Raw genomic sequence first — 24,813 nt, 5'->3', positions numbered from 1 at the left:
TCTTCTCACACGTGTAATATTCTGCAGGGCAAAGTAGGGCCTCTGTGACCTCATTACCATCAACGGGGCTAGCCAGGTGTAACAGTGACATTTAGCAAACCATGAGGTTAGCACCCACCCCAGGCTGCTGAAGGCAATGGGAAGGAATATTGCCGTTCTCATCTGTGAGGGCAAATCAAGCCTTCTCTCATTCAAGGAACAGACTCCAACTCTCTTGCTTGGCTGCGTTGGCTGTGCCAGGCTAGCAGGAATAACGACGCTTAACCCGAGACACGCAGCACAAAAAGCTCTCCAGCTGGAGAATGCAGAGCGAGGCTATTAGAGGGTTGGCTTCCTGGCATTCCACGGAGCTTCCCAAATAGCCAAGCCTGCCAACAACCTCACGGATGCTCGTATTTCTCTCTCCAGAAGAGATGAAGGAGCCCCTTCTGGGCACATGACCAAACTCAGCCCATGACTCTGTCCATCCAAGGTACTTACATGCCTCATTGTACCTGACTACGCCTCACACTCCAATGCATTTCACCTCACCACATGCCTAAGGGGTAAGGAAGTGTATTAACCCCACTTTACAGAGGGTGAAGGGAGGTACAGAGTAACTTGCCCAACATCACACAGGAATGCATGGTAGAGAAGGGACCAGAACCCATGTCTCCGAATGACTGGATCATCCTTCTTGTGTGCACCCAGAATACCCATTTGGGCCCACAAGAACTAACCAAAGGCCTCAAAGCAGAAGGCTGCACAAACATGGAGAAGCAGGCAAATGCAATGGTGTTTTTATTCATAACACCTTTAATTACCATTATTTCAGTTTAAAGTTAAAATCAGGCAGCAATTGAGGAAAAAAAACAGAGTCCCTGGGTGCACAAACGATGCAACTTTGAATAATACACATGATAGTTTATTTCATATTAACATGAACAGTAAAAAGTGGACAGCATGGGGTTTATTTCAGGTAATTGTCTTCCTCTATTGTCTCCTTTTTGCTCGTCTCTTGTCCCTCAAAGAGTGGATACTTTGCCTCCACATCAGCCCAAGCTAGACAACCATTTGCCAGGTCCCGGACTATGGTAGGCAGTTCAGAGACCTAGGGGAAGAGTGCAAAGAGAGAGGCAAGGCATGAGGCCATGCAATCACCAACTTGACTGCTTTCCTCCTACATGTATGTGGATAATGGTTAGCACTGTATTACAAATACCGCCACACGATCAACTGTCACCGCAGATCCGTCAAACACTTCCATGTAGTATTTTTCCAGCCATAAACTTTTCCTCAAACTCTGGAACATCAAGTGATTGAGTCTCCAAGCAAAAGGGCATTTAACGATCACTTTTCATTGTAGTGAATTAGGGATGTAAGTGACAAGGTTGCTCCCCCACACCTTGCTGCCTCTATCAGAAAGAGGCAGCAAAGGGGCAGGGCGGGAAGAAGGGGATGCTGGGGGGAGCGGGCTTAAAAGCTGGTCCCCCCCCACTCCAGCTCCATGGGAAGGGGCAGGGATGCAGTGATGGAGTTCCACTGGGGCTCTTGTACATTTCAAAGCAGAAGCACCTGCATGGAGCCTGGGGCCAGAGGGGGACTTGCTACATTTCAAAGCGGAAGCATCCTTATTAACTAATCGAATAGTCAATGGAAATTCCATCAACTATTGGATTAGCTGATTCATCTCATTTGAACAATATATAGTGAATAGTGATCAACTATTCAGAGCACTAGTGAACTGCAGCCATCTCTTGGGTGGAGCACAGCGGCACATGGCAATGTCACCCAACGCTTTGGGAAAGGCAGAGAAGAACGTACTAGCCCAAATGAACCTGCAAGCAGGGGATTTTGACAGGCCCATGGCAACATAACACAAGTATAAACAAGAGCTGCCTCAGGAGCTGGTGAGCTCTCAGCTATTGTGAGTGTGTGATCACGGAGGCCGAGTTAAGAGCTACAAAGACCAAGTATAAACTGACTGAAGGTCAAATGGAGAAAATCAGACCCACTAGATACACTGGCATTCCCTAAAAATCAATGGGAGTCTTTCCAGTGTCTTCAATGGACTTTGGACCAGGCCCAGGCCAGCTACTGTGCTGCCTGTACAAGGGGCCGAGCAAGAGATTGCTATTCACAGTGGATGCAGTGCCATCCCCGGCAGGCATGTGACCAGCAGGAGACTGTCACTGCAGGAGCATGTGTCCTCTGCATCATGTGGCTACCATCTTGGCTCCCTTCCTGCTGGAGAATCCCTAGGCTGTCACCGACCTCTGCAGGGACGCTCGAACGATTAGTGTTAGTGACAGCGTTTGGCGCATCTGACACATACTGTGGGGCAACTAGTTCATCACAGGGGCTATCTGGGGAGCTGAGCCTATCCACCTAAGGAAAGGGGGAGGAGACCCTTCCTAACAGTCACTTCAAAGTTTGCACTAAGGTTCCTTAAGAGCTATTAATCTTAATGGCTCTAGCCCACTCTCTGGGCAACATCCAAACCAGTTTGAACAGGGCAGTACGTCAGACAGAACCCCTCCCCTAGGCCTGGTCTTTCCTAAACACTAGATCAACCTAGAAAGATGAGTTAAGCCAAGCCAAGCCCCAGTTCAGACAAGGCTATGTCAACAAAACCTTCTATCCATTAGCTACTGTCTCCCATTGGGCCAGAATCATCCCTTCTGTTGCTGTGGCAAATGTTTACATCATGGTGCTACATTAGCACAATCAGGCCACTGTAGCCTCTGTGGTGTAGACAAAGCCTGAGACGCCCAGACTCCATAGACACACAGGAACATCTGGGCTTGCTGGGAGAATGTATGTTGGTTCTGTTCTGCTCCTATACTTAGAGAACCACTAAGGTTTATCTGCAGAAGGAAATTTACAGCAGAGCTACACTGGTGTAGTTTCACTGCTACAGTTATGCCGGTAACATAGCAGTGTAACTACCCCAGTACAGGTCCGCTAGTAAGTCTACCCATGTAGATCCACCTTTCGTTTGTTGTGATGTTTAAGATTAGACTAGCCCTGTCCCAAGTGCTGAATAAAAACATTGCTGTTGGTCACTATCACTAAATGCAGGTGCTGAAACCCGGTCAGACCTGCAGGGAGATCAGTGGCTGCTGGGCGCAGGGTGGCAGCCCAAATCCTGGTCTAAGTAGAACGACTGTGAGATTCCTCCCCAGGCGAGGTAAAGGCAAGAAGCCAAAGAACTCCAAGGACTGCACTCAGAGACAGGCCCGAGGTGTGGCTAGCTCAGGAGCCATGACAGTCACTTGAACAAGTCGATCTGACCAAGTGAAAACATCTCAAGAGGCCACAGGGGTTAGCTCACCAGAAGCAAGGGCTCCAAGATGGCCATTTATAGGGGACACGTGGCTGAACAAGCTGCAAACAGCCTGTGGAAACACCAGGCTGGTCGAGGGAGGGCATTGCAAATTCGCACTCATGTGAAAGGCGCCAAGGAGGGCCTGTCTCCTCCCCTCCCCGCCAAACAACTGAGACAGGCCATCGTGGGATTGTCTGAGAACAGCTCAGTGCTATGTACACAAGTTGGCAGCTACCCCCACAATGGCCCATGTTCACAGAGAGCGGTGCCAAAATAGCTCAAGGCTCCTTCAGGGGTAACCTCTCCTGCTGGCTCTCCAATTCAAAGCAAGCCCTGCGTTCATGTCACTGGCAGGCTGGTGGGCAATACTCTCTCACCCTCACAGCACAGGGACTGTACAGGAAGAGTCCTGCATAGCTCACCACCCAGCCAGCACACCCACAGGTTCAGAGGCAACAGGCCGAGCCCCGCACTAGCTAAGGCATTAGCTCCTTCCTGCACAAGCACGCAGGTGTGTTACCTCAGCTCGTATCTGACGCATTGAGTCCCGGTCCCTTAGAGTGGCTGTGTGAGGTATCTTGTTCACCGTGTCAAAGTCTATTGTGATGCCGAAAGCCACGCCGATCTCATCGGTCCTGGCGTAGCGCCGGCCAATGGACCCGGAGGAATCGTCCACTTTGTGGGAGATGCCGTTCCTGGTGAGTGCGTCAGCTGGAAGAAGGGGAGATTCCCAGGGTTAACAACAGGACACAGAACCACAGGGCAACCAACAGAAAAGGGGGAGGGGAACGCCAATGGACAGGTCTTACTGTCCAGGCAAGGCAGACCCGCAAGTACCCTGTGTGCCTCCCCAAGCTGGTTACTCGCTCTTAAGTGGAAGTTGTTCACACAGGGTGCGTTGGCACCAACTCTTCACTATCACTCAAGCCAGCGTGGGAGATTCAGGCTCTTATGTTTTAAGCTCTGCAGGGTACAGACTGGTCCTTACTCCATGCTTATAAAGCTCCTAGAGCAATCTGAGTCTAACATTAGTAATAACTTGGGGGAGGCCATATGTGCTTGGGAACCAGAAAGAAAGAAATGAAAAAAATATATATTTTTTTTGACAGAAGGTTTTGGGTTCGAGGCCCACACAAAGGTATAGGTTCATATCCATGCACCACGCAAACCCTCCATGCTTTGTGAAAACTCTTCTGAAAGAGGACACTGAAACAAGGATCTCTCCAGCCAGACAAGAAAGGTCTTACAGGGAAACACTAACTGAAGAAGGGGTTAAACTCAGAATCTGGGCCCTGCCACATTATCTTAGGGCTCGTCTCCACAACACTGGGGATCAACACTGCAGCGATGGATCCACCGGCCATTGATTTATCATGTCTGCTTAGAGCGCTCTCCCGTGGACGCCAGTACTCCACCAGAATGGGAAGGATAGCCGGCATCAACAGGAGAGCAGCCTCCTTCCCCCGAACCTTACTGCACCCAAGACACTGCAGTAAGAACATCGACTTCAGCTACGCTATTTGCCCAGGTGAAGTTGCGTAGATTAGAGCGATGGTGGGAGTTAGCATAGACCTGCCCTCAAAGAGTGACAGCAGGAGAATCAAGCAAGCCCTGATCTGACATTGTGGCCATCCCACCAACTCACACGGCGATTGCTACTGCTCTCCCCTGTATGCTTTGCAAAATAGGAGGCACTACTCTGAAGCTACAGCCCAGGACTGGGCACCAAGAGGTCTGGGTTTTATTGAGAGGCTTTATGGCAACTGAGTGTCTGAGCTGGGAATGGGATAGAGCAGTCTGCGCGCCTGCCCTGCGCCAGCCACTAAACACCCTACCCACCACAGCCATTACATCAACAGGGTGGGTCACTTCTTTATTGGCACACAAGTAAATCGTTTTTTCATTAGGACCCATGGTGAATTGCAAAGCAGCAGAGTTTGTGCCTAGGCTGAAAAATTTATGACACATTTGTAAGGCTGGCTCGTATCAGTCAATGCAGAGGTCTGAAATGACAGAAGCCGCTGAAAGCTTTGGAGTTCCTTGTACCCCAGGGGCGTGGCTTACACATGCGTTACGAACAGCTTCTGGAAAGAGTTATCTTTTCAATCCACAGTCACATGGCTACCCGCAGCGCTGCATTTACTCACAGAGCTCCTTGACGAAAGGCATGAATTCCTGATTCTGGCTCAGAGGCAGGACCGAGCATTTGAAGGGCGCTACCACAGCAGGAAAGCTGAAGAACTGCACAAACACACACACGTGTTAAATTATTAAGCAGGTACAATTTGGGCCAAGTTTTTGGCTGGGGTAGAGTCGGCACTGCTCCAGTGATATCAGTAGAGCTAAGCCAATTCCTTCCACCTGAGGGTACGGCTTCACTCTGCAGAAGATTGTTGCTGGCATGCTCTATCTTCCAGAGTTTGATTTAGCAAGTCTTAACTAGACTCGCTAAATTGAACTCTGAGGGTGCCCCTGCAGGCATCAGGTACACCTGCTCCTTCCAGGAGTAACAGAAGCCAATGGGAGCATTTGCTCCTGTCAGCCTCCCACTGCGGGAGACGCCACCAAGCTTGGTTTAAAGTAACCAACTCCATCTACGTATTTTACATAGTTAGAGTTGTGTACCTTAAGCTGAGCTAGCGGGTTTGGTGTAGACCTGGCCTGAAGAGCTGCAAATCATTAAAGCTTCAGAGGGAAAGGCAAACTTGCCCTGAATTGCCTGAAAAAACATGGAGTGACTCAAATGTTTAGTCCCAATACATCTCCCTCAATGGTGGTACTTAGAATCTAGTACATCCCCTTCTCCAATTCATACAAAGACTTGATTAAGACACAGAGCAAAGCTGTAAATAGTTCTACTGAGATCTAGTTCATTATTAAATAGTTAACCAATGTTCCAAAGGGAAGGGAACTGAGACTAAAGTTCTTGCTTCCGCCTTTGTGCTCCCATCTAACCCCCTCCCATCCCTACCTACTGAAAACAGTATATAGGCAGATCACAACTCAGAGAGATGAGATCACAGATCATCTTTCTTCCTCTCCCCCTGCACCTCCTCCACTTTTAATCAGTAGCTGGAAAAGGAAAGTTCTTTTAGCAGCTTCTTTAAATGCAGTTTAGCAGAAGGAAACAAAGGAGCCAGCATCAGGTGCTCTGGTGGCTCTCCATGGGCCACTTGCAAGGGCTCCTTGGACTGTAATTTGGGGAACAATGATAACACTATGGTCTGTCACATAACATGCACCCTTTCCCTCCAACCTCAGCAGCAGGGAGGTCTCACTAGCCAGGGTTGTGAGGATGCCTGCACAGAATGGAGATTGTAAAAGAGCACAGACAATTCACATTAAAGGACTTCGCTCCTTTAGAGGGAGACCTGCCAAGCTGCAGTCCACAGGAAAGAGTTGTCTGCTCCAAAGGTGTAGGGAGAGCTTACAGTGCAAATGGCCCCAGATAATTATAAGTGTCTGGGAACAACCTGCACCTGCTCTGTTTAAAATATACAACTCCACTGTATATTTTAAACCCCACAGCCATATGTGGTGGCGGGATTTTAATGAAATCAAACGTCCACAGCTGCTAAAGGTACGAGAAAGCTCACCGTTCGCTGTTCATCTCCCTCCCGGACATGGAATGTGTGTTCAAACACTGTGTACATGATCCTTCCAATACCGAATGAGGGCTCAATCACATTCGGGACTATTTCTTCCACTAGAGCACAAAACACATTGCATTCAGGAAAGTAGTCTATACAGCACAGGTATTTGACTGAAGCTGCATCCCTTCACACGAGTCAAGGTATTTTGCTGACAGAAGGAAGCCTGTCCACTGTAAATTATTGAAAGATTCTTTTAGGAGATTGAATTCTATAAATGACTGTCTGACCAGCCTTGAACTTGTACTGGAATTACCCTATAAGGAAATAGTTCATATGAAAATAGAGGGAACATTTCTTAAAAAACAGTGAGCCCCAAAGCTTGGTACATAAACGTAGGCAATGCAATAAAAACAGATTTATTTACTGAAGTGTTTCCATTGAAGCCAATGAAAGAACTCAGTTTTCAGCTTCGGGCACTGACCTACTTATTTAGGAGCCTATATGCTGATTTAGGTCATTAATTTTAGGCACCTAAAGTCTCCACATTTTGGCCAAAACTTTCAGGTTTGCTTAACTCTCCCGTGCTTCAAACATATGGTGACCAGCTTCCCATCTCCAAAATTAAAAAATAAAGTTACCATGCAGTGTTTTCTGGAATCTCTTCACACTGACCATGTCCTTTGTTAATTGAAAAGTTTTCCCTTCAGTTTCAACAGTGAATTCCCTGTAAAGAAAATATCAGTGCTTAAGTATTAGTCAACAAAACTAGTGATGCCACTTTCCCATAGGTAGCTTTGCTGGTTTAATATTTTTTTAAATAAAGAAAAAACGATTTAGGGACTATATGGGGGGGAGGGGGGAGAGAATATCAGCTCTCACTCTAGGGATCAAAGGAAGAAGTAATTAGCATGTTTCATTTTGGAAAATACTCAAAGGCTATCTAGCACTTTTATTATTGTTATAAAATAAAAATGTTCACAATCATTGGAGAACATAAAAGCAATGCGGTTAATAGCCAAGAGCAAATTCAATTAAAATATGGAAGGGTTCCAGGATGAAATATATAAAAAGAAAAATTAACCATAGGACAACCAGACAGTCACTCACGACAGGCGTTTCATGTCAGTTTTGCTCTGATGGAGAGTACCTGACGTCTGCATGGGAATTGGAAAAGTCAAATATATTATTGATCTGCTAAAGTTTCCCAAACAAGCAGAGGAGTCTTGGTGATTCCTACAGCTTGTGGTGCTGCTTTCTCTCAAGATGGACCCAGAAAGCTAGCCCACAGCCGCTTCACTGACAAACTAGTAACAGAGAATAAAAGCATAAGGCCAAAAAGAACCAGATCAACTGATCGGACCTGAATTGCACAGGCTACCAGCACCACCCAACACCTGCACATTAAACTAACAACCTAAATTAAGCCAAATTACTCCAGCGCAGACAAGAGACTAGACTTGTATCACAGGCAAAGAATGGGAAGGGCTGAGGCCCGCCACCATCTGAGGCCCACAGGACGGCAGGGAAATAAGTGAGATACTTGGCAGGATTATCTGGCTGTCATTTTTGCGCACACGCTGCAGAGGAAAGCAAAAAAGCCCTCAGGTCACCATGCATCAGACCTATGCTGGGAAAATTCCTTCCCAGTGCCACATACAGATGAGTTAGGCCCTTAGCATAAGAACAGGTTCTTGGCTGGCTGGTTCTTGAGAGACAGAGAATGGTTGGTTTGACTTCAGAGCCCTGGCCCTCCCCACCTGGTCTCCCATCTCCAGCTGTGGCTATCCATGGTGTTTCAAAGGAAACAGATTTAACACACACACACCCCTCTGCCCCCAATTCCAATATACACAGAGGGTGGGGAACAAATCCCTTCCTGAACCCCCAACTGTCCTGAGTCATAAGAATGGCCAAAAGTCCATCTAGCCCAGTATTCTGTCTGCTGACAGCGGCCAATACCAGATGCCCCAGAGGGAGGGATCACAATAGGTATTCATCATGTGATCCCTCTCCTGTCATCCATTTCCAGGCAAATAGAGGCTAGGGACACCATTCCTACCCATCCTGGCTAATAGCCAATGATGGACCTGATGTCCATAAATCTATCTAGCTCTTTTTTTAAAAAAACCCTGTTAAAGTTCTAGCCTTCACCACATCCTCTGTCAAGGAGTTCCACAGGTTGACTGTGTGCTGAGTGAAGAAAAACTTCCTTTTGTTTGTTTTAAAACTGCTGCCTCAATTTCATTTGGTGACCCCTAGTTCTTATATTGTGGGAATAAATAAATAACTTTTCCCTTATTCGCTTTTTCCACACCAGTCATGATTTTATAGTCCTCTATCATATCCCCCCCCCTTAGTCTCCTCTTTTCTAAGATGAAAAGTCCAAGTCTTTTTAATCTCTCTTCATATCGGACCTGTTCCAAACCCCTAATCATTTTTTTTGTTCTTTCCTAAAACTTTTCCAATACCAATATATCTTTTTTGAGATGAGGTGACCATGTCTGTACACAGTATTCAAGATGTGGGCATACCATGGTTTTATACAGAGGCAATAAGATGTTCTTGGTCTTATTTTCTATCCCTTTTTTAACGATTCCTAGCATTGTTTGCTTTTTTGACTGCCGCTGCACACTGAGTGGATGTTTTCAGAGAACTATCCACAATGACACCAAGATCTCTCTCGAGTAGTTGTAACTAAATTAGTCCCCATCATTTTGTATGTATAGGTGGGATTATTTTTTGCAATATACATTGTTTTACATTTTCAACGTTAAACTTCATTTGCCATTTTGTTGCCCAATCACTTAGTTTGGTGAGATCCTTTTGAAGCTCTTCACAGTCTGTTTTGGTCTTAACTATCTTGAGCAGTGTAGTGTAATCTGCAAATTTTGCCACCTCACTGTTTAACCCTTTCCCTAGATCATTTATAAATAAGTTGAATAGGATTGGTCCCAGGACAGACGGTTGGGAGATCCTACTAGTTAACTCTCTCCACTCTGAAAACTTACCATTTATTCCTACCCTTTGTTCCTTGTCTTTTAACCTGTAACCAATGCATGAGAGGACCTTCCTTCTTATCCCATGACAACTTACTTTACTTAAGAGCCTTTGGCGAGGGTTTTCTTAGATTTATCAAAGGCTTTCTATAAATCTAAGTCACACAATACCCATTGATGTCTACCTGGCCCCAAATAGACAGTTCACAAGAAGCAAAGATTTATTTTATTCAACTTCCAGCTGGCCAACTCCTGCTGTAGCACAAACTCTGCCTCGTTTTGTACAGTAGCCTCTGAGGCTATGTCTACACAGCGTATGCAATATAAATGTAAATGTATGTAAATGATTAGCATTGTTGCGCTTTATTTGCATAATCTGTTCAAGCCATTTTTGCGCAAGGGGTTTTTACAAAATCCAGGAGAGGCATAGGATCTTGCGCAAAAAGGGGGTTTTGTGCCAAAAGGAAATGTCCACACTGCTTTTTTTGGTGCGAAAACAGCTCAAATGAATTATGCAAATGAAGTACAACAATGTGTTAATCTGCGCTTCATTTGCATACTCTGCTGGCAAAAGCCAGCAGTGTAGACATAGCCTAACAGAAGAGAGTCATCTACATTTCACCATGCATGAAACAGGTCTAGCACAGGCCCATCAGTGCACAGCTGGCTCAGTGCACTCATGCTGGCAGTGGGGTTTCAGGTATACTGAATGGATGGCTTCCAGCAGTGTGCATCATACAGGAGTGGGGGCATTTACAAAAGGCTACGTGCCAAGCATCTGCATGGAGACCCATTTCCCAGGGGATATTATTTACAGAGGCACATTCTGAACGTGGATACATCAGGGAGTTGAGTTTGAACTAGAGCCACCATTGGTGGTTAAAGCTACATACACGGAAAAGCACTGCCATTGCTTCTCTCAAATGGGAGGGTAAGGAATGGAATTAATTTTCTTATGGTTTGGACTTCTGTAGGACCAATGCACGCAGTGATAATTTCTCAGTCTTGCAGCCTGGCTTGGATGTATTACAAGGACTGTTTTCCTTGCACTTTGGTTTCTTTGACACACGTAAAATTCTTGCCTGTGTCAGTGCTGGCCAGCTACGAACACCAACCCCCAAGCTGTTGGGCAGCCCCCACTCCCAATGACATCAGCGGGGGCCGAGGGCTCTCACCATCTCATAGGTGACTTACGGTACTTTGCAGGACTGGCTCCGGAGCCAGCAGGCTGCCCCGTGTTGGCATGTAAACACACATACCTTTTAAAAGCAAAGCATAAATGCACATAGCTAGAATATTTACAGGTAACTGGGTTCCATCCATCATTAAAGAATTGTCTCTTGCAAGAAAGACGGCCGATAATCCATTTATCGTAGCCTTCAGTTATAGGAAGGTTAGCGCAGGATGCACTGAGATTACTCATGCGGCTTTCTGGGTATCCATGGGATAAGTAATTGCTAAGGAAAATCTTATGCAGCCCCACACCTACTGCCGCCTTACCCTTTCTCATTCAGCAGCTTCTCCATCTCGCTGATGTAACATTCGTCGCAGATGGAAAGATATTCCAGCACCAGTTTGGCATCCTTCTTGTAGGCTTTGCCAATGGCTCCCTTATTTGCCTCAAACTGAACAACATTGGCTGTTTTGTACAGAGCAATTAAGGAAACAGAGCTCAGAGGACACTTTTGTTCACTCATATTGGGTAACATGTAATTACTATAGCACCTACCGAACCTGGGTCCCTGTTTTGCCATTCTATCCTATTCACCGCAGACACCAGTTTAAATAACTTACCCAAGAACAGGAAGTAAGCAGCCCCTATCGGTACTGTAGATCAGTATAAGCATGCAGCTCATCTAGTCCCTATTAGAGCAAGAATAAGATTTTTATACTGGGCTGGTTTCTTATCTTAGCTTACATCCGAGTCAACTGGAGTGATACCAATTGCTTCAGTGTACTTACAACAGATATATCCTGGTGCACCCAGAAAACAGAATCGAATCCAATATACTCAAGAAAAGGCCCACCAAGCCTTCCCCAAAGCCACCACCCCAATGGCAATGTGCTAGACTAGAGACTAAGGCTATCTGGAGAGCTGCCCCTCCTGACTCTCTGGAGGGGACAAAAAGGGGGTGGAAAAATCAGTAGTCCTGAGCCAGCCAAAAATCAGGCAGGTTGAATCCCCTGAGCAAACAACACCCATTTACTTTTTTATGGGTTCATGCCCTTCTTTAATGTTCCAATGTTCTTTTGCAAGTAGTTGGTATAACCTTTAAATTGTGCTTGAAAATAAAACAAATAAAAAAACAAGGATTCAGGAAACAAACTTTGGCCTATATTTCCTTTACTCACTTAAGTAAATTTACTCATATGCGGAAGTCTTTGTAGGGTCAGCCCCAAAGATATTATTTACATTGCTGTGAACATCAAGATCTACTGATTTAACCCAGACACTCAGTCTAACTTTGACTAGACTTATACTGGCCTTAGGACAGTTCAGTTTCAGAAGCGACCTAGCTTTAGGGAGAACTGCTTTATTCACAAAGGATATGGGTTCTTTCAGAGGCTTCTCAGCTATAAGAGGAACTTTGGTGGCTCTGGCATGGCAGGAGAGGTCATAACAGGAGCGATCAGCACAACCAACAATCTCAATCCAACCCTAGAAAAGAAAAAGTGGCAGCGTTTAATGTCTGTCTTTTTGTTCACTTAACCATCAAACATGTTTGTTTGCCCCGAAGCCCATCATGCTCCCAGCGCTGGTTTTTCTACCTAATTAGCTCTGTTATGATAAGCGGCACTAGTTCTACCAGCTTCTCTCTCTCATTTGAATGGCCCTCTTCAAGAAGTAACCAATTATGTAAATATACAAAGTGCATACATATGCAGAGCCAGGCTCTCTATTGAGGCTGGTGGAACTATGCAGACTTATGCCAGCAGAGGATCTGGGTAATAGCATTTGTTTTTTACAGTCACATAAACACGCACAAGATGGGCTGAGTAATCAGGCATCATCGGGTTTTTGTCACATCACGAGCTTGGGGCAGATAAGTCAGTCTGCCTCTTCTGAACTGTCAAAGATGCATGTGTAAGAGCTGCTAAGTAACACATGATCAACAGCTGACAAGCATTTCCTTGAATATGTTCATAGGCATGGAAAGGAAGAGTCTGTAAACTAATAAATGGCACAAAGCACCACCTGTGAATTCTAAATCGGTTTAGCCAAACCAATGAGCTGTTCAATTTACAATGTGGCTATAAATGCGACAAGGCGCTTTGATCTTCCCCATTCATTGTGGTGTGTGCGTCTGTGCATGCACATGCAATCAAAACCCGCTTGCAGGAAATTCCAGTTTGCAAGAGGAGGACTCCAAAGGTACATCTACACCACAATCACAAGAGTGTGAACACAGCCTGTGTGGACATACAGGCTGGCCATTCAAGTACATACCAAGCTTAGAGAGCTTCACTGCACTTATTTGAGGTGCCTAGCTCAAAGCTTGCTTGGGCATGTCTAGATGTGCTGTAAACAGTGCTGGTGTATCTAGGTTGGTCCCAGAATATTATAGACAAGGTGGGTAAGGCAATGTATTTTATTGGACCAACTTCTAATGGAGAGAGAGAGAAGCTTTTGAGCTTACATAAAGCTCTGCTTCAGCACAGACACACGCAACAAGGACATGTGTACAGGAAACATCCCTGTGTTCCAACACACTCCATGCAGGAAAATCCAACAGAATTTCACAGGGAGGAAACCAATAGGAAAACTGTTAGACATAACAGAGTAACCTTTCTACAGATTTCCTGTAGAAGTTATGTAGATTCTCTTAAATAATAATACCCCTGCTACATAAGTTGGTTTAAATGTTCTGTAGGAGCAGATACATTCTTCTCTGTTCAATGCTATACGATTTTTCTATGGAGGGAAAGGCAAGTGCCAGTGATTCTTGAGCTGAAAAGTTTGGTACAACTTTACACACAGTCACTCCACCCACTGGTGGGCTGAGGGAGCGCATTACTGATGGTCATTCCCCCAACTACTTGGCTGTGTCTACACTGGGCCACTTATTCCAGAAAATCAGCCGCTTTTCCGGAATAAGCTGCGAGCTGTCTACACTGGCCCTTGAATTTCCAGAAAAGCAACGATGCTCTACTGTACAAAATCAGCCACTATTCCAGAAAAACTATTCTGCTCCCGCTCGGGCATACGTCCTTATTCCGGAACACTGTTCCGGAAAAGGGCCAGTGTAGACAGCCCAGTAGTCTTTTCCGGAAAAAAGCCCCGATCGCGAAAATGGTGATCGGGGCTCTTTTCCAGAAAAGTGCATCTACATTGGCCACAGATGCTTTTCCGGAAAAGCGCATCTACATTGGCCACAGATGCTTTTCCGGAAAAAGGGCTTTTCCGGAAAAGCAGCCTGCCAATGTAGACGCTCCTTTTCCGGAAAAACTGAAAACGGAATAGTATTCCGTTTTAAGCAGTTCCAGAAATTCATGCCAGTGTTGACACAGCCCTTCAGTAAGGAGTTGCGATGATTTGTGTTCCACCAGAACACTTGTATTTTTACCCACAGAGCCAAACCTGGGGATTCTTACTCACACCAGTATATATCGCAAACTCCTATTAATGGAACAATCTATCCAATCCAAGAGAAGCAGAGAATTGGATTCTATGACTATGTTCCTGAATTACCCATGCTGTAATGAGCTTTTCATGGGCCTCCCCTTGGGCCTGCGGAAATCACACCGTTTGGCCCTCTTTACTTCAATGGCGCCTCTCCTAGGGGTATAAGCTCACTGCAATGATAGGACCTATGTTCGTAGTGGCTGGCCAAATCCCATCCACTTTTTGACCCCATCTTGTGATTCAATCCCATGGAGTTCACAAGGTATTTTCAGCACTCGGAGAATTAGTGGACCCTATTCCACTTGAAAAGACTTGTCACGTGCAAAGCGAGGCTTTACTCTAACAGAGGGAAAAAAATGCTCATTCACCCTGCCCAATTCCAGCCAAGGGATTGGATCCAATTCTCTTAAATATTAGGCTTCTTCTCTTTCCAGGAGCCATAACTGATCAATAGGAGAGCCCAGTAGGAAGCTTCCAATCAGAAATCTCATTGCTAATACAAAGACTGCGACGGAAGTTTTAAGCAGCAGCAGTAAGATCTCTACAAACATAATGTAAGGAGTGTTTAAAAATCTGCTATAGTCCTAACAAGCCTTCCTGTTCACCAGAAACACACACACGATCTTAAAAGTCCAACACACAATCAGAAGAAAAATCACAGTGTACTCTAAGTCGGGACAAGACAAAATTCTTCCATCAGCAAGGGACAGGGCAGGCGTCTAATGGGAACAGAGGTCCTGAGAAAACAGCTCCTGTACCAAGCTGTCCCAGCAGTCCCTTTTCAGATCGCATAATCAAAAGGGGGCTAGGGATGGAGCAGAAAAAGCTGCCCTGTGCAAACAGCTCCAGCAGGGCTCTCTCCTCTGCCATGGGTTTGATTGGCAGCAATGAGCTTGAAGCCAGAGGGCCCAATCTGGCGCTCATTAGGGTGCAATTCATCCACACAACACTTTTGTCCTCGGACAAGGGTTCACATTGCGTGTTCCTTCTGCACGGTGATGAACGTCCCCCTTACAGCATTTGTAAAGCAGGAGCGACTCTGCTGTACTTAATGCACTTGAGCAAGAACCAAGTGGAACAGAGAGGAGAACCAGCCTTAAACCTACCCGTTGAATTTCTTCACTTGAACAAGCAGAATTGTGAGACCATCTTACTAGCGGCATGCCAGGCTAGGAACATATCAGTTCACGGGGAAAGCGTAAATCCAGTCTCTGCTGGTAAATTTAATCCTGCGACTTACATAGGACGTTTTGGACTCTGCATCCCAGCAGTCACAGGCGTAATGAGCCATCTCATTCTCCATGTGCTGTCGGAAGCGTAGCTTATCCGGGGAAACACCGACCTTTGTAAGGTAGAGGTAGATTCTGCCAATGAAGTAACCTAGTACAGAGTTATTGATCACACCCTAGAGAGAGAGAGAAAGAAAACCACACCCCTCATTAACTTCCACATCATTGTGTAGCCTCAGATAGACAGGAGAAAGCAGATACTACTACACTTTAGAGGGACAACTTCACGTTGCCACATGTGCTCAATTGAGATAAGTTTCCTGACACCAACTGCATCACAAGTGCAGTACAGCAAAACCTTGGTGTTGTGCAGTAAAGTCTCCCTTTGGAAATTCTGAGAGAGCACCATGTGTGGCTGAAACTAGTAGATGTGCCGGTAGAAGAACACTCCACCATGGCTTTGCACTGTTAATTGTTTTTCTTTGAACACTCCCCTCGTAGGCCTGTTCATTGAGCCTGATAGGCAGGGATTCCCAAGGGTCTTACAGGCATTCCAAAATGTCCCGAGGTAGCTGTGCAGAAATATGATTTTAGAGTTGGAAAATCAATGTGGAGAGGCCAAATGACCTTACCTGAGGTCCCACAGCAAAGCAAAGGCAGTACTGGGAGCAGAACCGAGGAGTCCTGACTCCCAGTCTCCTTGTCTTACTCACTAAATCTTCCCTCCACAAGCTACAGAGCTGCACTTCTGAACTCTGGTATTGGAAGTTGGTCTTTTCATAGATCCCAAGCTCAGAAAGGATTTAGTTCTGACTTCCTGAGTGACACCCCATAGGATTTCCTGAAATTCCTAGAATGCTAAAATATCTAACCTCGATTTAAAAATGGTTTGTAATGGAGACTCCGTCACATGCTGGGGTAAACGGTTCATAGAATCCTAGAACTGTAGAGCTGGAAGAGACCTCAGAAGGTCATCAAATCCAGTCCCCTGCCCTAGGCAGGACCAATCCCAACTAAATCAACCCAGCCAGGGCTTTGTGAAGCCGAGACTTAAAAATCTCTAGGGATGGAGACTCCACTACTTCCCTAGGGAACCCATTCCAGGGCTTCACCATTCTCCTAGTGAAATAGTTTTTCCTAATATCCAACCCTAGTAAGTTCCCAAGCTTATTACCCTCACTGTTAAAAATTAACACCCGATTTCCAGTCTGAGTTTGTCTAGCTTTGACTTCCAGCCACTGGCTTGTGATATGTGTGTGTCTCTCTCTCTGCTAGACTGAAGAGCCAGATTTTGATTTCAGTTACCCAGGTGCATAGAAGGCGAGTTGCATGAGCCCATGGTGCTCAGGCTCCATGATTGTGAGGGTCCAGGGAGCCCAGCTCCACCAATGTCAGGGCTGGGTCTCTCTCCTGGCTCCACCTACAAGCCTCCACACAACTCCCTCAAGCTCCTCTACTGGCTGCTTCACCTAAGAGATCTGACCTGCAGCTCTGCTCAGTGTTCTCCCTTGTTTGCCGCTGCAGCCTGGCTATAGAGAGCAGCCCCAGCAGCAGGATGACTGCTGCATCTACCAAGGGAGGAGGCACATGGCATATCCTTCCCCACACCCAGGCAACTCCAAGGGGAGTCCTTCCTGCCTGGGGCTTGGGTGAATGTGTGGTGCTGGGAGTAGGGGAGGAGAAGAGGGGAGAGGAGGCGGCCTTGGCCATGCCCATACCCCAAATCACACACCCACCCTAAAGCCTACACATCAACCTTCTGCCCCAAACCTTAGTCCCTCCCCCATTCCACAGCCAGAGTCCTTACTCCCAACTCCTTACAAGGCAGGTGGGAGGCAGGGGGGAGGACTTGGAGCTGCTCTGGGCACCAAAAATTACACCAAGCTGTCGCCTCTGCATAGTTTGCCCATGTGAAGTAACTCCACAAAGGTGCTCCTGAATTGCAAGTCTGGCATTAGTTTACCCCTGTGAGTGTTCGATAGGATTAAGTTGCGGGTGGTTGTGCGAGTAACATTACCTGCTCAACAGCATCTCCCAGACGCATCACGTGGGCGGACTGCCCACTGACCTGGGCTTTGGAGGAGTACAGGAGGATGTGGAGATCCACCACACTCTGGAACTTGGGGTGATGCTTTTCACTGGGATCCACAAAGTGCTCAATTTCTGCCATAGTGAATTCTCTAAGCAGAACACACAGAACCACAGGCCAGCATTAATGCACGCTCCGCATACAAAGCGCCACCACACTTTCCAGGAAGAACCTTTCCCATCAGCCTTTTAAATGTGCTCTAGCCACTGAAAAACTCACATCAGGAATTTAACCAACACCACGTGCAGTGCCCAGGGAACAGAGTGAGGTTAGAAAGCAAGCCACTTCGACATTGAAGAGGATGCCCCCCACCCTTTAACTTCTATTAAAAAGGTACCTATACATTCCCTTGGAAGCCTTTAAGCCTTGGTTATCACATCACTGATCCAGAGAGAAGAATGCCATCTACTGAAACACCAAAATGCTTTCCTGAATCCTCTGTGTTCTCTGGAGGTCTCCCACCCAAGTTCTGACCTGGCCTCACCCTGATAATGTTGAGAGATCTCATTTAGAAAGCTTTATGGGGGGAAAACCATTAGTAGTATGTCTTTAAATGCAGCACCCTTCTATTTAAGGGCAAGGGAGAGATTTATTACTGGAGAGTTTTCCAGTATTCAACCAGGCAGTCTAACACACAGTTTGCTTATTTTGTTTACTTACTATGTTATACTGCAAACAAGCAAAGAGCTAGCAAAGTATTCTGCATGGCATCATAAACATAGAAATTAAAAAAAGATCTGTGATCCCCAATTCAACAAGTCCAATTTTAACTGCATGCTACTGGATGTGCCAGGAGACTGACTTAAAGACACAGGACAACATTTTCCGAAGCAAGCATTGGACACCTAAGTCATATTTATATGTCTATCTAATCCAGTGGTCCCCAACCCTTTGGGGCCGCCCACGTGATCGTTCAGCGGGCGCACATAAATGCCCCAGCAGGCGCCATGGCGCCCACGGGCACTGCGCTGGGGACCACTGATCTAGCCTGACTTCTAATGTTAATGGGAGATGGGGGTGTTCACTAATTTCAGTAGACATTGCAGGTAGCTTGCCCCTCTGTAAACCAGACCTTCCTTTGAAATGTTTACAATGAAGGCTCTTGTCCTGCCAGTTACTTTTTCCATCTGTTTGTCTGCAGTAAAACAGAGTAAATACATTCAACATCAGTTGCTCAGGGTGGAAAATGCTGCCCATATTTCCCCAGAGGCTTGTTTTTCTTCCTCAGAGATCATGTTAAACTCCAAGAGCCTGAGACAACAGAAGCCCTAAGATAGCAAATCCACATGTTCAACAATGGTGTATGTTCTTTTTCCATTATTGTTTTAACATGTGTATATTAAGTCTCTCTTAACCCTCAATACCTCAAATTGCTTTGCAATGAATTATCTTGTTATCCAGAACTTGGGGGGGGGGGGGGGGGGGGGAAGGGGGGAGAGTTTTGTATAATCACTAAAGATTTTAAGTTTATTTTGCAAGCACCGGGTATTGCCAATACGACAGCACAATTTCCTATAAAAGCGTCACAAGCCTATAATTTATACTGTGTTGGAAAATGGTTTCAGTGAACAGGACTGCCAGTTTATAGATGTAATAAAGAGAGTAGGAGGACTGAAAAAACGTAAGTACCAGTAATGCCACTGCACCCTGCTAGTGCCATAAATGTCATTATATTAATCAATTATCAATTTTACAACCTGCACTGTGGACATCTGCAGAGAAACTCCACTAACACCAGAAGCTAAAAAAGCTTCAATCAGAGATCAGAATCTGGGTCTGTGAAGGGACGCTGCAAACCCAAACATAGCACAGGATAAGGTATGTTCACAGAAAGATACAGTGTCAACACTAAGATGAGCATTTTTGGTTTTCCTTCCAAGCTATGATGAGCTCTGCCAGGTGAGCTATTTTTTTTTTTAATTTCACCCCAAAGCGATGAGCTGAAGGATAGATTCCTCAAAGCTTTTGCTGCACAATCTCTTACTCGCTAAAGCGTGTGGAAACTCCATGGACAGTTTAGGAGGTACTCCTAGTGCATTCTAGGTCAGGGAAGGAATATAGTACCCACTTCAGAAGTTAGATATTGTAATCAGAAGGCTTTAAAGATCTGATGGTCACCCTAAAACAATCACTTGACTATGTCCCTCCTCCAGTGCCTTATCTAAGAGATAAAATCCCTGTTTGTTCTTTGTCATATGATCTACGGTTGAGACAAAAAAAAAAAAAAAAAAAAAAAAAAAACCTACTCCAAGGTCTAATCATGTTTCAGTGCCAAGTTTTCATTCCTAATACAAATTCTTATCAATGGTCTCTGAAGCAAGAGTCTCCTAACCAAGATACTCCTTGCCAGTGAACTCGGATTACTTTTAAGACGTTTATTATGCAGCTCCTAAGAGCCCTTTGGGACATTCTCCCAAAGAGCAGGGTGGATCTGAAATCAGTGAGAGACAGTCCAGCCAAGGGAGCTTCAATTCTGCCCGTGGCAGCTGATCACCTGCCAGAGGTTCCGCCGCAGGAGGAGGTTTGCAATACCTGACTCTGATGAGACCAGAGCGGGGCGAGATCTCGTTTCTGAAGGAATTGCCAATCTGAGCAGCAGCAAAAGGCAGTTTGCCTTGGTTAAATTCCAAAAGACGTTTGAAGTTGAGGAAAATTCCCTGTGCTGTTTCTGGCCTCAGATAGCTGAAAGAAAAAAAAACCCAAGAAATCAGTGGGTGAATGTGGTGGGAAGTAAGACAAACGTAGTTTTAACAACAAAAGTGAGGAATCCTGGTTTTATTTCAGATCTCTAATTCCAGGCATAAAACAACAAGGCAACATGGGTCAGCAGCAGCAACACTGTGGAGTCCAACAGGAAACCATAGATTACAAATAAGCATCAAGACTTGTTTGATGGGAGCAGCAAAGGCTGACTCAGGGCTGCGTCTAGGGTTCAAGGAGAGCAAGGGATGGTCCATTCACTATTCTGACTGCAGTGCTCCTCTTTAGCAGCCCTGCCTTTCCTCTTTGTACCCCTCCAATATTGGATGTGAAGCCAGTCCAGCCATGATGTCCTTCTGAACACCAGCAATTACAGAACCCTCCAGGATAATTACACACACAGATTAGCCACGGCCTCGTCTTTTCCTAAGCTCACTTAAGGCTTCTAATGCTAATGCTTACCCAGTCCATCAGTGAGTGGGTGTTACGTGTCTTCCTCTCTGCCAATCTACAGAGGAGAGGTCTGTTAGGCTACGTCTACACTGCAGCCGGAGGTATCCCAAAGTAACTATTCTGCATCTTTTGAGCACACCCGTTATTTCAAAATGCAACGGGCTCACTATTCTGATGTCCCTGTCAATCTCATTCCATGAGGAGTAAGGGACATTTCAGAGTAGCAATTTATTTTGAAATAAGTGCTGTGTAAGACAGCATCCAATTTTGAAATAAGCTATTTTTAAATTGACTTAAAATAAGCTATGCAATCTGCGTAGCTCAAATTGCTTAGTTTATTTCAAGCTTCTGGTGCAGTACAGACGCACCCTTACAGCCCCAGCGAGAGAGCCTGGATCTGTAGCTTGAACTGTACCAGCCCATCCCTCTTAGCTCTTAAGTCCGCAGTTGAATCCTAGTGGTGTCCACCAAGACGACGGCCCCAGACTACCCAGGACGGCTACCGTTGCTGTGTAACAGACTAGCTTCATGTTCCTCCTGAGTATCAATGACACCTGGGGAACCCATGATGTTCCGCTGCATGGGGGACACGAGTCCAGATCTTGCACAGGGGGCAGCATTACCTGCTGCGAGTCACAGGGCCTTGCTGCCACATGCCACACAGGGTTTGGCCTGCAATTACATACCGCCATTACTACCCCACAAACAAAGTAGGAGAGTAAGAACTGCAGGGGGTTACCACAGCCATGTGAGTTGTGATGGTTCCTTCAGACCTCTGAGTCTATTTTGCAATAGCAGCTGCACAGCAGGCTGGGGAAAAGACTGGAACTGCAGAGGAAAGGCTGCTTAAGATGATGTTTGGATTGTTTTCAGTTTTGTATCTCTCTCATTGCTAATCCTGGGCAATGGAAAATTAAGAGTCACACGCCAAAAGATTATGGGCAGTATGAGGCTGCTACCTACCCCGGCATGTTTCCTCCAGGTCCAATGGAGGTCTTGAACATCAGATTGAAAGACACGGGAGGGGACAGGTCATTTCCTGTGACGGGCGACTTCACGTTGTAATTCACAAAGAGATCAGCGAGCTCTTGCTGACCGTAGTTGTCCAACTAGTGACAAACACAAGGATGGCTCTTTTAAAAATCACAAGACAAGGTCCCTGTTCACGCCCTTCCCACGTGGTACAAAACATGAAGTCAGCAACACACTGGAAGAAATTGTTACAGGTTTCTTTGGGAAACCTCAGCTAAGGTTTGCCAAGGGGTTGGAAGAAAATCTTTTGTGAAACTATGGGCCCACTTTAACACTGTGGGTCAGCCGCAGCACAGAGCCATGCAAGGCCTGCAATCTTTGTAGCAGTACAAACTCTACTTGGGAGGCTGGGTGTGAAGCAGCAGCAGAGTCACTAGATGGCAACACCACTCAGAGAACCTCCTTCACAACAGTCCCAAATCAAACCAGCCAAGGCAGGAGGGAAGCAGAAAAAATGGAATGGCTGGGAGGGAGAAAAAGAAAGTCAACTTCCATTTCTGCAAGGTTTTGCTTCCTTTCATGCCCTCTTCCTTCTACAACCCTGTAATTACCTGGCGCACAAGGCATAACACGTGCCAAGCATCACACCTTGCATGCTAGCCCTGCAGAGATGATCCGCAGTAGTAAAGCAGGTCCACAAGGGGACTACCTACTAACTCTAACAGCAATTTGTTAACCAGAAGTTTGCACGAGTGAGATGTTGCTACAGAGACCCAGACAGCTGCATGGGAGAGAACTGCAGTGTTCAATATTAGCTATGTCCTCTATCAAGGCAGTTATACCCCACAGTGACAGACAAACTTGAGAATTGGACTTGGTGATCAAACAGGCCTTGTCCCTCTCTTACGTCTATGATCCCTGGCATATCAGAGAAAGCTCCCAACCTAGGAGCAGACAGACTATTACGATAGGAACCCCACTAACACTGTAAGAGCAGTGCCAGGTTTGTATCAAGTGTGCAGCCACAACAGGGGACAGCCCAAAGGGACAAACATAACAGGATCAAAGTTCAGTACAGTAACATGGAAGAGAGTTATTGACCAGATGCTGATGCAATACACTGAGGTACACAGCACTGTATCTGGAGAGCGCCATCTGTACTGTATGCAGTTGGCTGTGAAAGCATTTATCCTACAAGCCGTGGGAACGCACATTACAGACAAACAACTAAATGAAGACAAACCTTTACACATTGCAGCCCAGGAACGTGTGCTTGCAGCACTATGGCAAACAAGGGCAACAGCACACGGAGAATTTTAAACAGAGAAAGAACTCCCAAGTGTTTAGAAGCAGAGACGTCACTAAAGGTTTGGATCCAATGTTAAAAACAAACAAACAAACAAAAAACCACACACCACTAAAAAAGCTACCACTGTATGTTTCAGATAGAATTCCTGTCCCTCGCATCGGCCCACATGGATGAGCTGTGCACGCAAGTTGGGGTGGGTGCCTCAACAAGGGCACAATTATCTTCCCCAGATTAGCCACAGAGATGATCTCTAGATCTGCCACCATACAGCAGCAGTAGCATGCCTAAGCCCAGTCTCCCGCTGAAGAGTGACAGATGGTGCATCTGCCTAACCATAAGGCCTCCTGCACACAGAGGCACAGTGAGCCCGAAGGGATTTTAATAAAGGCACATGAACAGAGGCCACAAACCCTGCCACTAGCCACAGAGTGACACTATAGCAGCTTCGAGGCACACAAGCCTCTGAGCTGTCTTCCAATACAACATTTCCTTTAAAAAAAGCCGCACCTCAAGTATACTTAGGAGACTATTGTGCACATAGGGGAACGTGCTTAGTGTGGACATTTACATCTAATGCTACAGCATCAAGTGTCTGCTTGGGAAAAAAACCCATTTCCCAGGGGAATGTTAACAACAGATGTGGGAAGCACAATGTGCTTCATCTCTTAGGGAGATGGGACAGGATGCCACTCTGGGACGTTTGTACCTCACCTCATCTATTAAGTTTTCATCCCCCTCTGCTCAAGCACTGACCTGCGTTAAAACGTTTTCCATTTCTGCCTTTTTCTCAGCGGTACACTTCTTGTCAGACATCAGCTTCTGCAAGTGAGCTGCAAGCATTGGAAGGAGGGAATTAGATCACGTTGGAGCAGTATCACTGAACTGCTCTAGCCCCCAAACTAAACGACTCAAGGTTAAAAAGCATCTGAATACATGGACGGATTCTCAGCTCAGGTGACTCACAGTAGCACCACAGCAGAGGATTTGGCCCAACAGTTTCAGTTTGTCATTTCTGACATTCTTTAGTGTCCTGCTGAGGGGGGGGGGGAGGGACACGATTGGGTATGCTGTGCTTATTTAGCAAACAGACCCCGTGCCACCCTTTCCTTCCCCACCCCTTATTTTAAATCCACTCTGGGCAAAGCACTGGAAGCTTGGGTGTGAAATCTGTTCCTATTTCAGAAAGGCTTTTCCTTCTATAGGTATTTGTACACATATATACAAATTCACTGTCATTGGCTCGTACAGCTTGTTTGGTTCTTTTATTAACGGTAATGGCCCTCCATCGGCCAAGTTATCAGTGGGGAATAAACCCAGGATCTCTGGATCCAAAGCATAGATCTCCACCACTTGAGCAAAAGGAGTTGGTCCACTGGCAAGTGGCTTTCCCCTGTGAATCAGCCACAGAGAGGGGAGACACACTTAGGTGAACATGTTCCATAAAAGCAAAGGGATATTCTGAGACCATTTCTTAATGCTGATACCTATGGCTGTGTCCAGACTCCATGCCTCCGTCGACGGAGGCATGTAGATTAGCCAGA

At 46.0% G+C, this 24,813-nt stretch overlaps 1 protein-coding gene across 1 annotated transcript in view; it reads right to left on the bottom strand.

Moving 5' to 3' along the window:
- Positions 1-763: 763 nt before the first annotated feature.
- The window catches only part of GARS1 (glycyl-tRNA synthetase 1), a 41,781-nt gene continuing 17,731 nt past the window's right edge, over positions 764-24,813 (bottom strand). The window contains exons 6-17 of the mRNA XM_075922871.2: positions 24,026-24,102; positions 21,955-22,100; positions 20,371-20,520; positions 17,767-17,929; positions 15,761-15,925; positions 12,443-12,555; positions 11,397-11,537; positions 7,539-7,624; positions 6,904-7,013; positions 5,455-5,548; positions 3,828-4,018; positions 764-1,090 (exon numbers count right to left, since the gene is read on the bottom strand). Of these exons, the coding sequence (XP_075778986.2) occupies positions 950-1,090; positions 3,828-4,018; positions 5,455-5,548; positions 6,904-7,013; positions 7,539-7,624; positions 11,397-11,537; positions 12,443-12,555; positions 15,761-15,925; positions 17,767-17,929; positions 20,371-20,520; positions 21,955-22,100; positions 24,026-24,102 (1,577 nt within the window). The 3' untranslated portion in view covers positions 764-949. The remainder of the gene's footprint in view (positions 1,091-3,827; positions 4,019-5,454; positions 5,549-6,903; positions 7,014-7,538; positions 7,625-11,396; positions 11,538-12,442; positions 12,556-15,760; positions 15,926-17,766; positions 17,930-20,370; positions 20,521-21,954; positions 22,101-24,025; positions 24,103-24,813) is intronic.

The sequence above is a fragment of the Pelodiscus sinensis genome, chromosome 2, assembly GCF_052426305.1.
Source record: "Pelodiscus sinensis isolate ZL-2025 chromosome 2, ASM5242630v1, whole genome shotgun sequence".
NCBI classification, from domain to species: Eukaryota; Metazoa; Chordata; order Testudines; family Trionychidae; genus Pelodiscus; species Pelodiscus sinensis.
The sequence above is the reverse complement of the archived record's forward strand: the minus strand, read 5'-3'. Positions and strand labels throughout refer to the sequence as shown.